The sequence below is a fragment of the Pseudonaja textilis genome, chromosome 9 (assembly GCF_049901715.1).
Source record: "Pseudonaja textilis isolate UNSWEBS1 chromosome 9, rPseTex1.2, whole genome shotgun sequence".
NCBI lineage: Eukaryota > Metazoa > Chordata > Lepidosauria > Squamata > Elapidae > Pseudonaja > Pseudonaja textilis.
The window spans coordinates 17,598,621-17,613,429 of NC_141998.1; the positions used below are offsets into that span (position 1 = coordinate 17,598,621).

The following is a 14,809-nucleotide window of genomic DNA, read 5'->3' on the forward strand; positions in this document are numbered from 1 at the left end:
CTAGAGTTATGTTAGAGTTAGTTATGTGACAATAAACATAGCACTCAAAACTCAGTGAGAATGCTATCAGATGTCCAGACCAGAAGGTGCGAGAGAAGGAAATCTCTTTCCCTATTTCTACCCTAAGCTATTACAGAGCAAGGAAATAAAAAATTCAAAACATAGGAAAAGCAGTAATTACCAAAAAGCCTTTGTGTTTTGCCTGTGATGGGGACATATTTCTTTTCCCAAGGAACGCCACTGATGTCACACGCTAGTAGGATGTGAATTGTTTCATGACATAATACTAGTTTTCATGACATACTATATAGTCTTGACAGCTTAGGGAAAGAAAGAACAGCAGGGAAGAGAAGAAAAAAAAACCCAGTAAGCTGGGAGGAACAGACCAAATACATATCTATCCATCCCGAGACAGGATATAGGCCAGTTATATACACGCTGACCAAGAAACCTAATACCACCCACAGAGAAGCAATTTCTTGAGCTGCTGTGCCATCTTAAGGGAAACTTAAGATGACTATAAATGGAGCCCTTCCATCTGTCCTTTTCTATTTCTCCTCCCACTTTAATTACTGTACAGTACTGAGCATCTTACTTAAGATACCACAGGTGTGGAAGAGTGGGCACTGTGGATTTGCCCCTAAACATTTAACACATTGGTGGTACAACTGAAATGTGGCTTTGAAGAGCAAGTCTGAAAATTACACCGCTTAAGAGGCTCTGCAGGAATGCAGGAGCGTATTAGCAGGCTCTACGCCAAAAAAGAAAAGGGGAAAAAAAGTGGACGTATTTTGCCCCAGAATATGAGTCAAGAGAAGTTAAACTAAGACTTGCTTACAGGGAATGCAGAGATGCAAAATGTCCTTACAAAACCAGTGATTTGGAAAACAATAAGTAGGGATAACACCCATCTGGTGATTAGGCATGACTTCCTAAGATTAAGTGATATAAACCACTTTCTAAAAGCTCAGCTTCTTTGATCACCTGATTGGAAGGACTTGAATATAAAAGTACATTCTTGTGAGACCCTAGATAAGACAGGTGTTCTATTTGGAGGTCTGTACTCAGTAATCTTATTTATATACCTCAGACAGACACAAATACCTTATAGATTCCTTCTTGCTCCCAGTTCTCAAATATATTATTCTGCAGCTAGTTAATTTTTCCTCCTTAACCCAAAGCAGATCTTCCTGCAGCCTTGAGGACTAGACCAGGACTTGTTCTCGCTTCCTAATTGATACTGTTGGGCTTTTAACTTGGTCTCCCCAGCCTTGAGAGCAACACATAGTAGCCTTCAAACTTAAGTAGCCACTGAAGAATTTGGCATGCAGCGCTAAGACTGACAAACTTCACAACAAAGGAAGAAATCATGTCCAAAAAAATGTCTCTAGTATCTTACCCTGAAACACAATGGACCCTCTGGTCATAATCTACTAAAAATGCATGGGACAAAAGTCCCACCAGTACCAAAAGCATTTAGATATGTATCTGGCAGAGGAAACTTCTTGTATGTTGGCTCATCTCGCTCAATCTTTTAATAATATTTTAGATGCTGGCTTGGTCTTTACAGCAAAAGGATGAAAGCAATGCCAAATTCCCCAGGCAGGATTTGGTGGACTAGTAACCCAGTTTCTTGCACTTGTGCTTTCAAATATAACCACACACACACACATGCACACAAGTTTAATTACTCCACTGTTAAAAGGAACAAGAATAGCTTTGGCAGAAGGTCTACACTATCACCCCAAAATGTACCAATAAGACCCCTAAAACACACTTTTTACAGGACGCACAGACAAGAGCTTTGGAATTTGAATGGATATACTTTTAAAGGTGCCTTCCTCTGTCCTGCTTCCCCAGACTCTGAAGTAGAAAACCAGGAGGAAAAGAAAATGAAACCCCTCTTAGATCCCATGCATGTCTGTTGTGTTCTTCTAACTGTCTGTATATTGCTGTAACATAGCAATTCCTGGTACCACAAGGTGAGGAGGAGAACCGCCAGTATCATCATCACAAAAATTATAATCAACAGCAGGCTTCTGCAAAAGAAATTAACCTGACCCGCTCTCAAATCTTGGCCTCTTGGAAAGCAGCCTTTGCATGACAAGCTTATTAAAAAGCATGCTTCGATTTAAAAAAGGAAAGGGGGTAGGGTGATAAGCCATTCTGATCTATATTGAAGAAGGAAAGGGGAGAAGAGAACTAAGCCTACACAAACAAAATAAAATGCAAAATGAAAATGAAAACAGTGGAGCACAGAAATAATTACTCTAAGTCGCTTTACCTCCAGCAAAAGAGACAAGGGTGATAGATTTGGGTTACCCTTTTTGGCAGCCACAAGCACCTAAGTTTGCCTTTTCATTTCATCCACAGATTCACCTGTTGGATTCCTCAAAACAAAAAAACACCCAGGAACCGCAGCTCCCAGAGCATGAAAAGGTGGATGTGTGGATGTCGCCTTAAGGCTCAGGTGCTTTGGCACGGGGGCGGGGTGTTAGTCTCGGGCAGATGAAAAGCAGAAGTTCTTCCAACTCCCTAATTCCACAGGTGACCCTCCCAGATCCAAGCCGTTTGTCCCACCTCCAGAAATTATCCCGGATCTGCTTCCTAAACCCAGGCGGTTGCAGCAGAAACACGGCGCCGGGGATTCAAGTTTAGGCACCGATTTTTTTTCTCTCTTTCTGAGCTCTCTCCTGGAGACAGACACGCAACGCAGCCCTTTTTCTCCTTCTCTGGTTTCTTTAAGGATGCTGACCCCCGAAAGCAAACCCAGACCGCGTCCTTCCTACGGTCGCAACTAACTGACCCTACAAGGCTTCTGCTGCCGAAGCCCGTCCATCCCCAAATCCAACCGAAGGCAATTTTCTCTGCCCTAGCAAGATCGCACGGCTGTATCTCGGTGTATCCAAGAGACGCCGACACCTGAACAAAAACCCTACGGAGGAGCTGAGGAAGGACCAAACCTCGACCGGCAAATCCCAGGCAAAAAACACTTCGGGGCAGCGCTTCGGTGTCCCCTTATGGCGTAAGAAAGGATCCTTAAATAAATAAAAAAAAAAGAGTCCCCGGTCGATACTTCGGAGCAAAGGTGGACAAGAAAGGGCCGTTGCTACTACGTCCAAGCCCTCCGCCACCATCACGCTTTCTCCTCCTGCCCTTTCCCTCTTCCAGACGCTACGGGGGGGAGGGAAAGGGGGGGGGCGTCTTTAAAGCCTTCTGGAACCCGCGGCTTGGAAAGCGCAAAGTCGTTTTTAAGGAGAAGGTGCAGAAAGAAAGGCGGGCAATGAAAGGCGGGGGTCCGTCAGCTGTACCGAAAGAGGGAAAAAAAGCCCCCACCCCCCACCCCTCTCCTTTCTCCGGTTCTCCTCTCCGGAGCGCGGGGAGAGCCAGCGAAGGGTGCAAGTGCAGCTGCTCCGGGGAAGAAAGTCGCGAGGAGTTTCCTCCCGTCCCCTTTGCTTCCCTTAGCGCAGAGGTCGTCGGGCTTTCCCATCCCGAGTCGAGCGGATACGCGATTCCCCCCACCCGGCTTGGGGGAAAAAAAAAACCCAAACAAAAAGTAACCCCAAAGACTCCTTCCTACCTTGGCTGAGGAGGAAGAAGCAGAGCAGAGCCAAATCCGCCTGGAAAGCTTTCATTCCTCGGAGTTGGAGGGAAAAGAGACGACGAAGTTGCGCGCTCGAGCTGAAGCCACAGTTGGAGCGCTCTCTCGCCCAGCGATCCTCCCGGCCGGCGCTCCTCGGGTTTTCTTCCCTCTCTCCGGTCCCCGGGAGCTCCCGGGCGAGCTGCAGCGGCGGTAACAAGAGGCGGAGACGGCGGCTTAAGCCGGAGCCGGAGCCGGAGCAAAGCAGTAGCAGCAGCAGCAGCAGCAGCAGCAGCAGCAGCAGCGGCGGCGTCTCCTCCGCCTTTTTTCCTCCCTCGCTGCCCGTCGACTGGCGAGCTGGCCGGCCTCGTCGCTCATGTACGCGCTCTCCGCCGCTCCATTCCCGAGCTCCGAGCCTCGCCGGCCGCCGCCTCCGCCTCCTCCCGCGAAGGAGCTCCTCCTACCGCCGCTGCCTGCAATAACTGACTGACTGACGCGGCCAGCGGGGTAGGCTTTAAAGAGGACCTCCTGGCCAAGGGAAGGGGAGGCGAGCGCGCGGGAGGGAGCAGCAGCAGCAGCTGCAGCTGCTGCTGCTGCGAGCGTAACAAGTTTGAGGAAAGCAGCGGAGGCAGAGAACGCGCGAGGCTGGCCGGCCTCGCCAGTCTCTCCTTCCCCTCAGCCCCAGCGAGGCGCGGGCCGGCGGCTGGACTCGGTGCGCCTGAGGGGTGTGTGTGTGTGTGTGTGTGTGTGTGAGGGGGTTGGGGTGGGGGGAGATAGCGGCTTATTGCGAGCGGCGAGGTCGCTTCCCGGAGGGTCAACGGGCTCTCCTCAGGCGGCTCGCAGGTGGGCCAGTCGCGACCCCCGTGGCCGAGACGGGAGCCCGCGTTTGTGTCTTAGGCTTAGTCTCCTCAGGCCGCTCTTTGCCTGGGCAAAAACGCGGATTGGCAGCCCGCTTCGGTTACCACGCGAAGTGTTACCTGCCACTTTACAGCGGGCTTGGTAAGGCCGTGCTTGGAATATTGAATCCAGTTTTGGATCTCCACCATGGAAAGAAAGAAAGGGAGGGAGGGAGAGAGAGAGAGAGAGAAAGAACAAAAGAGAAAGAAAGAGAAAGAATGAAAGAGAAAGAAAGAGAGAAAGAAAGAAAGAAACAGAGAAAGAAAGAAAGAAAGAAAGAAAGAAAGAAAGAAAGAAAGAAAGATGGATGTTGAGTCTCTAGAAAGAGCGCAGAGAAGAGCAACCAAGAGGATTAGGGGACCGGAGGCTAAACATGAAGTTTGCCCTCGGAAGTTGTGGGAGCATCATCACTTGAGACTTTCAAGAAGAGATTGGACTGCCATTTGTCAGAAATGGTGTAGGGTCTCCCGCTTGGGTGGGGGGTTGGACTAGATGACCTACAAGGTCCCTTCCAACTCTGATTATCTCTTATCTGTTAAGTTGCAGGAACTGAGTATGTCTAGTTTAGTGAAATGAAGGACCAGGGGTGATAGGATAGCAGAGTTCCAATATCTCAGGGGCTGCCCCAAAGAAGAGGGAGTCAACCTATTTTCCAAAGCCCCTGAAGGCAGGACAAGAATTAATGGGAGGAAACTAATCAAGGAGAGAATCAACTTAGAACTAAATAGAAATTTCCTGACAGTCAGAACAATTAATCAGTGGAACAATTTGCCTCCAGAAGTTGTGAATGCTCCAACACTGGAAGTTTTTGAGAAAAGATTGGACAACTATTTGTCTGAAGTGGTGTAGGACAGGGGTGTCAAACTTGCAGCCCATGGGTTGGATGTATCATGCGCTAGCCCAACCCCGGTTTAGCAAAATGGTAAAAAGTCTCCATACGTCTTGTGATGCTGTGAGTTTGACACCATTGGTGTAGGGTTTCCTCCTGAGCAGGGGGTTGGTCTAGAAGACCTTTAAGGTCCCTTCCAACTCTCTGTTATTCTGTTATCCCTGGCGGAAAAAAGCCTGTGAGAAGGAAGGGCAGCTGAGGGAGCCTTACTAAGCGCTGCCCTCTTCCAAGGCAAAGGTGCCCCTCCCTCCCCCCACAATTCTCCAGTACGTGCGCTCCCAGACTGAACTGGTCTATGAAGGAGGAAGGGGTCTCTAGGATGGGCAAGGCAAACCTGCTGGCCTCTTCCCCGTGAGAAATACAGGTAGTCCTCGACTTATAACAGTTTGTTTAGTGACCGGGCACTGGACAAATGTGACCTATGACCCTTTTTCATAGTTACCACCGTTCCAGCATCCCCACTTTGATGGTGTGATCAAAATCCAGATGTTTGGCAACTGCTTCGTATTTATGAGTTTTGCAGGGTTCGGATTGGGACCTTCTGACAAGCAAAGTCAATGGGGAATCCGGATTCACTTCACAACCAAGTTGCAGATTTATCAGCTGCCGCGATTCCCTTAAACAAGAAGAGGGAGTCATCCAGAGGCGGGTATTCAGCAGGTTCTGACAGGTTCTGGAGAACCGGTAGCAGAAATTTTGGGTAGTTCGGAGAACCAGCAAATCCCACCTCTGACTGACCCCGCCCCCATCTATTCTCTGCCTCCCATCGAGTCCCAGCTGATTGGCTGGGTCTTTTTTTGTTGCCCTGCACAAGAGAACGGAGCTGGAAAGCAGGTTAGTGGGTTGGGGAAGGAATGGGGATTTTGCAGTATCCTTCCCCTGCCACGCCCACCAAGCCATACCAAACCATGCCACACCCACCAAGCCATGCCACGCCCACCAACCCATACCCACAGAACCGCTAGTAAAAATTTTTTGAATCCCACCACTGGTAAAAACTCATTTAACAAATGCCTCGCTTTAAACATGGAAATGTTGGGATCAATGGTGATCATCAGTCCAGACTACCTGTATAGGGTAGAAATCGGGTTTGGGCAGGGCCTCCATTTCGGACACGTTGCTCCTGCCTAAATCCCTTGTGATCCTTTCCTAATTGACTTTAAAAAAAAAAAAAAGGCAGGTTGAGTTTGTCCACTTGTGGACCTTTAAGCCCAATGAAGGACAGAAAAAGGACAGCTGGAAAGTAATTTTTGATGCAGGTGGATCCACTTTCTCACCTACCCATTTCTGCATTGTAGATGCTGAAGCCATGGGGAAAAAAACTTGGCATCCTGTCCACCTTCTCCCAGGGAGCTGCAGTTAAAGAAATGGAAGTAGAAGCTTGGCTGCAGTGGGACAAATAAATATGTTTGATCCTAACTCCTCCCTGTTCCCTTAATAATCCTGGTTCTCTTTTGGCCACGAAGCTTCTCCTCTTGTGTTCGAACACGAGGGAAAGGCTAGAAAATGACACTATAATTGGAATACCTTAGGCTGTAGCCTGTCAGTCCCTGTACACCTCACATTCCTGGAAAGCATTGCAGGTGACTAACTTACTTAATTTCTCTTGAGACCTTCCTGAGCTCGTGAAATCATCTTTCCTGGAAAGCAGTGCTGGAAACTGAGTGTGTTAAATTGTACAGCTGCTCAGGTATAAACAGGTAGTTCCTGACTTACAAAAGTTCACTTAGTGAGCATTCAAAGTTACAACGGCACTGAAAAAAGTAATTTATGACCGTTTTTCATAGTTACGACTATTGCAGTATCCCCAGGGGTGGGATTCTACCGGTTCTGTCCACTTCTGTAGAACCGGTTGCTATGAAAAGCAGCAAACAGAGAGCATGCATAGAACCAGTTCTATGTCAGCAGCTGTTTTGGCCTGCCTGCCCGCCCAGGCTCTTACCTGACCTTTATTTCCTGCTTTTTCAACCGCTGCTGCTTTGTGCGACACAGCTGCGGTTGAAAAAGCAGGAAAAAGGGGCTTTTTCAACCACTGCACAACCGCGCACAGCGCTGCTCAGCTGTCCGGGCAGCTAGATGACAGTATAAACGCGGGTGCAATGCCCATCAGGCGCGTGTGAGCGCAAAGCGTGCATGTGCGCACAAAATGTAAAATCACTGAACCAGTTGTTAACACCGGTTGGATCCCACCCCTGAGTATCCCCATAGTCAACTGATCAAAATTCAGGTGCTTGGCTAATAATAAACAATGTAAACAATACTACAATTGGATTGTATGTGAATATAGTTTAAAATGCATAGAATAATAAATACAATAGTGTACTATGGTATAAACAAGAAAGTAATAGTTACAATCATGATGGATAATACTATGTAGATAAAAGAGATTATATTGTATGTGTGATGACCCGGGGTGTAGCACAAAGCAATGCAGTCCGATAATCAGTAGGAGTCCCTTTATTAGTCCAACTTTGCCCCCAATGTCCTGGTTACTTTCTGGCTGGAGAAAAACGCTCCCAGAAACAGCCGTTGGCTGCAGAGAATCAAGTCCAAAACATGGTCAACAAAAACTGTAACTATAAGTCCAATCAAGGCAAAATGAAGTAATTAGTCCGACAGGGCAGGAGCAAGAATTCCAGATGTGAAGGAATGGCAATAATTCAACACGGCTGGGAGGATGACAGGAACGCAGATAATCAAAGTCAACACAAGATAAACTCATGTTTGTTCCCAGCACATGCCACATTCAGCTTGCATCTCTTTTAAACTCTCATTCCCAGGTATGGCTAATGAAGGGAATCAGGGCCCTTTCCTCCCCCATAAGCCATGCCACTCACATTGCTCCCTTCTCCGTTCCTCCCTGCATACCGTAGGATGAAGAGGGGGTGGGCCTGGGTCTTCCTCTGAATTCCCTCTCCCTTGTTCTACCACTTCCCTGCTCTGCCCAGCCGGACTTTGCCCTTCACTAGTTTCCTCCACAATGGAGCCACACTCCATTCATCTTCCTCCTCGGATTCAGATTCCGACAGGGACAGTATAATAGTTATAATTAGGATGTATACTATGATGTAAAAAAAGAGGGGGATTTGATATAACCAGTACACAGACATTGTAAAATTGGAACTGTGTTGAAAAATAATGGAAAATGTAATAAAAATATTTTTTTAAAAATCATATGCTTGGCAACTGACTCATATTTATGATGGTTGCAGTGTCCCGGGGGCATGGGACCTTCAAATTTCTAGGTTCTATGATATCACAAGACCTAATATGGACACCTAACATCAAAAACATCATCAAAAAAGCTCAACAAAGAATGCTCTTTCTGCGCCAACTCAGAAAGCTCAAACTGCCCAAGGAGCTGCTGATCCAGTTCTACAGAGAAATCATCAACTCTGTCAACTGCACCTCTATAACTGTCTGGTTTGGTTCTGCAACCCAACAGGACAGACACAAACTTCAGAGGATAATTAGGACTGCAGAAAAAACAATTACTACCCACCTGCCTTCAGTTGAGGACCTGTATACTGCACGAGTCAAAAAGAGGGCTGAGAAAATATTTACAGACCCCCCACATCCTGGATATAAACTGTTTCAACTCCTTCCCTCAGAACAACGGTATAGAGCACTGCACACCAGAACAACTAGACACAAGAACAGTTTTTCCCGGAAAGCCATCACTCTGCTAAACAAATAATTCCCTCAACACTGTTCAACTATTTACAAAGTGTATACTATTATTACTGTTAACCTTCTCATCATTCCTTATCACCCATCCCCTCCCACTTATGATTGTAGGACTGTAACTTTGTTACTTGTATCCTTACAATTTATATTGACTGTTTCCTAGTATGATCTGGTTGTTGATTGTATCCTATGACTACCATTAAGTGTGGTACATTATGATTCTTGATTCTTAACAAATATACCTTTTCTTTATGTATACTGAGAGTATTTACATCAAGACAAATTCCTTCAATCTATTGGCCAATCACACTTGGCCAATAAAGTATTCTATTCTATTCTATTCTATTCTATTCTATTCTATTCTATTCTATTCTATTCTTCTTTTGTGATCCTCTGACAAGCAAAGTCAATGGGGCAGCCAGATTCACTTAATGACCATGTTACTAACTTAACAACTGCAGTGATTCACTTCACAGTGGCATAAAAGGTCATAAAATGGTGGAAAATTCACAACAAATGTTTCACTTTACCAGTACAAATTTTGGGCTCCACGGCAGTTGCAGGTCAAGGGCTACCTGTACATACGTAGTTGCTCTGCCCTGCCAGACCAGCCTCACCTGGAAAAATAAAATCCAGGAAATCAAGATTCCCACCCACCCTGATCGTTGTGTCCCAAGACCAAAAAAACACTTCACCTGTTACATTTTTCCTACCTGTTATGATAGACATATTAAGCTTGGCAGTTTATCAATCACTTGTTGGGCCTGAGTCAGGTACATACCGAAAATCTGTTTAAACATCCTTATCTTCCCTTAAAGATGTTGAGCCAGTCACAGAAATATTATCTTTCTCACTGTAAGAAAGCATTCATTTATTGAAGCCTCAATATCTGGGACTTTTATAATGGGATAATGAGAATTACGGTTTATACCAAAATTTATTATTATTATTATTACCGTTGGGAATATAGTGGCATTTTTATTGTTAAATGAATAATAGACTTAAACAAAACAAAATAATAGTTATTAAGTTATGGCAGGTTGTATATGAACCTGAGTTATCTCTGATATTGAAAAATTGAATAAATCTTTCAAGAACAAGTGAACCAGCTATGAAAATTCAATAAAATAGAAATGCCTGGTGCTATTTTTGAACTGTATCAAACAAGAAAGAACGTCTAGACAAAGAGAAAGCACCAGTGGACAATTTGTTTTTGCCCCAAGTCCAGTTTCTGATAATTTAGTATGCCTGATGTTGTTTTCAAGAAAAGGGATCCAACAGTGTTGGGTCTATTGGATGGAGGGCGCAAAAGACTTTCCAGATTTCAATTATAAATGGGTTCCTATGTAAAACAGAGGCCAGCTTCCCAACTGACCCCTTCTGAGTGGGTCTTGATTTCAACACTCTTAATTTCTAGGCAATGTGGCCATTGCCTCACTTGCTGGAAGCAAGGAAAGTTGCAGCCTCAAACGTCTGGGGGAAGAGCAAATTTTAATTATGTTTTTAATTTCTACCCTGTCCATTTCACTAAAGTGACTCTGGGTAGTTTACAACTTCATTAAAAATAATCTATATATATATACACGAACGGAAGCATACTTTAAACCCTGAATTTAAAACAAGTTAAATGATTTTTAAAAATCTGTTTAAAAATTCAAAAGGCTAGAAGGTTAATAAGGCGGCAGGAATGCCCTCAGGCCTCTAGCCATCCCCAGGGCTGCATCCTATTTTTAGACCCGTATGCTAACTGGCAAAGCCAAATTTTAATTCTCTTCCAGAAAACCAGAAGAATGGAAGCTCAGTTCGCAGCGGTGGCGCAGTGGTTAGAAAGCAGTACTGCAGGTTACTTCTGCTGACTGCTGGCTGCCTGAAGTTCAGCAGTTTGAATCTCACCAGGCTCAAGGTTGAAGTAGTCAATGGCTACTTCAGCTTCAACCACAACAATACAAGAGCGCACAATAGATACAAACTCAAGGTAAACCACACCAAACTCGATTGCAGGAAATACGACTTCAGCAACAGAGTGGTCAATGTCTGGAATACTCTACCTGACTCTGTGGTTTCTTCCCCAAACCCCAAAAACTTTAACCTTAGACTGTCTACTGTTGACCTCACCCCATTCCTAAGAGGTCCGTAAGGGGCATGCATAGGTGCATCAACATGCCTACCATCCCTGTCCTGATGTCCCCTTTTATTTGTATCCATTTCATGTATTCATAATCATGTTTATACCTATACATGTTATCTAATACATGCTTGACAAATAAATAAAAATAGATCCTTGGGTATTAGCCTAAACATCTGGCCCAAGCCTAGATGTCATGGGCATGACATCACTTATTACACAATTGTGTAATTTGCAGGGTTCTGTCACTGATGCAAACACCATCATGCGTGCATGGTTTGTAGGGCTGTGTCATGATACATGCCACATCACTTTTTATCTCCCAGAGATGCCAATGCAAGTTGGGAAACACTGCTTCGGAGTTGTGAAAGTTCCACCAGCTGCTGCAACTGTTTTTTTCTTACTTGTGGCACTAGTAAAAGAAGCCACAGCTGTTGAAAGGCTATAGTTCAGTAATTCAATACCTGCTTTGCATACAAAAGACGGGGAGATTCTGAAGAACCAAAAGTGTGTTCATTGGCACACCACAGTATGAATCAGCCAACCACTTTTTAGGGTGTTATGTGAAACCAGAGTATTGTGTGAACCCAGCAAAATGAGTAAACCAAGTGGGTAAACCTGGGGGTTTTTTTTGGCAATAATTTTTGTAAATTTTTTGTTACAACAAAAATATTGTGTGAATAGTGTGGTCCCGCAGTGTCTTACATTTTGATACAAATATGACAATATTCCTCTTGTTTAATATAGTTGACAATCTTTTAAAAATTGATATTAATACATATAGTTTGTTAAATTACCCATCTTGATTATTCAGTATTACAATATGTTATTTTTGTGTCAATCTCTCTATTCTTAATCTTTTACTTCCAATTATATATTAATAATCATATTTGCAGTGTTTAACAGATTATACAGTTCTAATAACAATTTACAAATTTATATTAAATTATAATTTTCCATTGTTTATCCCCTTTTTAATTTCTAAATATGACACTTATATATTTTTTAAAAAAATTCCCTTTTTAGTCACATTTTGATACAAATACAATAGTATTCATCATATTTACATTTAACAGGTTATGCAATTCTAATAATACAGTTGTTTTTATTAAATTATAGCCTTTCATTATCTTATACAATACTTCACAATATTATTTTTATGTCAGTCAAATGCCATATGTCATGGGTAAGCATGTTGAGTGGACACAGCCATTGCTAGTCTGCAGATAATAAGTACCATATTAAAAAACATTTGCTTAATAAAAAGCAGCAAGTTTCATTCTTTTTAATATGATAATCTTAAAAAGGTCATTCATTTTCCTCCTGATCTAATATTTTTATTCAAGTGCAAATTTAATTAGGCAACTTATGGGCTAAAACTTGCACGATTAATAATTAAATGTGCCCTAGTCACCATTTTTTTAGACTGTCTTAAAGCTCTTCAGGTATGGTAAATCTACCACTTCTTCTGTGTGCCTGATTTGGCATACAGAAGAAGCATTTATTAATATATTAGACCGAAGTTGTTTAGGTGTATGTCAAATATAAAGGTCACAGTTGCATCTATGCTAATCCCTAACCTTAATATTTTGAAGACTGTAATTTGGAATGCTCATTTTAGGTTGGCACTTAAACCTTTTTAGACTAAACATCATTTGGAAAATAATTGTTAAGCTCTGTCTGCATGCCAAACCACAGACTCTGGATAATAAAGTACAAAGACTGCATACACACTCAGCATTGCACAACACACTAAAACTTAAAGAGATTTATGGTGTAGGCATTCACAACCAGCATCTGTTGGGCACTGTTGCCATTCAGGGTGTAGAAACCATGATCTAGACCAGTGGTCTCCAATCTTCGCAACTTCAAGACTTGTCGCTAAAGTTGGAGACCCTGGTCTAGAGACAACAGATTTCTTGATACTTTGCCAGCAACTATGACTGGCATCTTCAGAGGCAAAATGGTTTTTGGAATTAGCTCCACAAATGAGGAAATCAGGAATTCGCTTGGACAAGGAGCCGATCAGGACTCTACTGCATAGACCAACTACCAGAACCTAGCACAAAGACAATCAGGAATCAACATTCCAAAAATGACCAATCAGAAGCTTGCATAAACAAAAGAACAATCAAGAACCAACACCACCAAATTGACCAATTAAGATGAGGCATAAAAAAGAACCAATCAGAGACCAGCCCTCACTCTCCTGCACCAATCAGAAACCAACTAGCTAAATACCAGTCAGCAGTCAGGACTCCTGGCTAGAGAGACAGACGCTGACTGAGTCTTTGTTCAATGGTCTATGGAGGAAACTATCTTGCTTCTGAAAATGCCAGCAAATGTCAGGAAGCCTATTGTTTAGAGTTAGACCATGGCTACTAAATCCTAAAGCCCAATATTGCCCAAATAAAAATGGTTTATTTGGGTTGAGTTCAGTTGTCCTAGACTCTAAACCAGGCTTGTCCAACCCGCGGCCCACGGGCCGCATGTGGCCCAGGTCGGCTCGTAATGCGGCCCAGTGCCCACCCCAACCTTTGTGCAAGAGGACGAGCCAGTGAGGAGGAGGAGGAGAGGCAGGCGCGAGGCAGGGCGAGGCGAGTGCCACGCCAAGCAGCAACAGAAAAGGCGGGCGCCGTCAGAGCACTCATCGTGCCGAGGCAGACGCAGCCCAAGAGTCCCGCTCTGCCACCTCCTGCTGTTGCCGCCGCCACTGCTGCCGCTGCCGCTGCCACCGGAGCTGTTGTAGCGGCTTCTGCTGCCGCCGCCGCTGCTGCGGCTGGTTCTGTTGTAGTGGCTTCTGCTGCCGCCGCCGCCGCTGCTGCCGCTGGAGCTGTTGTAGCAACTTCTGCCCCTGCTGCTGCTGCCGCTGGAGCTGTTGTAGCGGCTTCTGCCCCTGCCGCCGCCGCTGCTGCTGCACCGAGCCTCCCAGTCCTCGCCTTCCAGTCCTGCCGCATCCAGCCGGGCCATTTGCTGGAGGAGAGGTAGGCGCGAGGCGGGCGAGCTTTCTCCCCCCCCCCTCCATGTTCCTTTCTCCCTGGTTGACTATTTTTTATGATATCTTATGAAAAAAATGTTTTCTATGGTTTTTTTGGATGGTCAGGTATCGTTACTGTTATTTTATTTTATGTGCGGCCCAAACCAAAGTTTCATCTTCTAATGTGGCCCAGGGAAGGTGAAAGGTTGGACAAGCCTGCTCTAAACCATTTTATGGTTTATTTGTTGGGTAAATAGTTTTATCAGCAATGTTCAAAAATTCAAAATGTTATATTGTCATTGGTCAGGTGTGGTTGATTGACTTTTGAAGTCTTTGGGTAATAGATGAAATAGAAAGGAATCAGAGATCAAGTTCCTGAGACTTATTCTAAACTTTCAGGACAGGATTGATTTAATAAGTTGTGTGAAAACAGCTATTAGTATTAATCTTGCTGTAGGGCTTAGCATTGCATGCAGCTATTTCAGTTTATTTAGTAAACTATGATTTACTAAACTGGTTAAAATAACATAGTGATAAGAATTCCAGCAGGTGTAATGCATTTGGTAGGTTATATATCAGAGAAAAGTATTTGCAATTGTATCACAAGTGGGTGTCCGGTCCTTTTTTATATCCTACCCAATTATGAAAAATCAA

The 14,809-nt window shown here is 44.3% G+C and overlaps 1 protein-coding gene across 4 annotated transcripts in view; it reads right to left on the bottom strand.

Moving 5' to 3' along the window:
- The window catches only part of KIRREL3 (kirre like nephrin family adhesion molecule 3), a 704,205-nt gene extending 700,171 nt beyond the window's left edge, over positions 1–4,034 (bottom strand). For 2 of the 4 annotated variants that reach the window (XM_087939025.1, XM_087939023.1), the window contains exon 1: positions 3,581–3,720. In XM_087939025.1, coding sequence (XP_087795151.1) covers positions 3,581–3,635 — 55 coding nt within the window. In that variant the 5' untranslated portion in view covers positions 3,636–3,720. Of the gene's footprint in view, positions 1–3,580 lie in introns of all 4 variants that reach the window. The other 2 variants (XM_087939024.1, XM_087939026.1) reach the window with 2 other exon arrangements.
- Between the last annotated feature and the right edge of the window lie 10,775 nt (positions 4,035–14,809).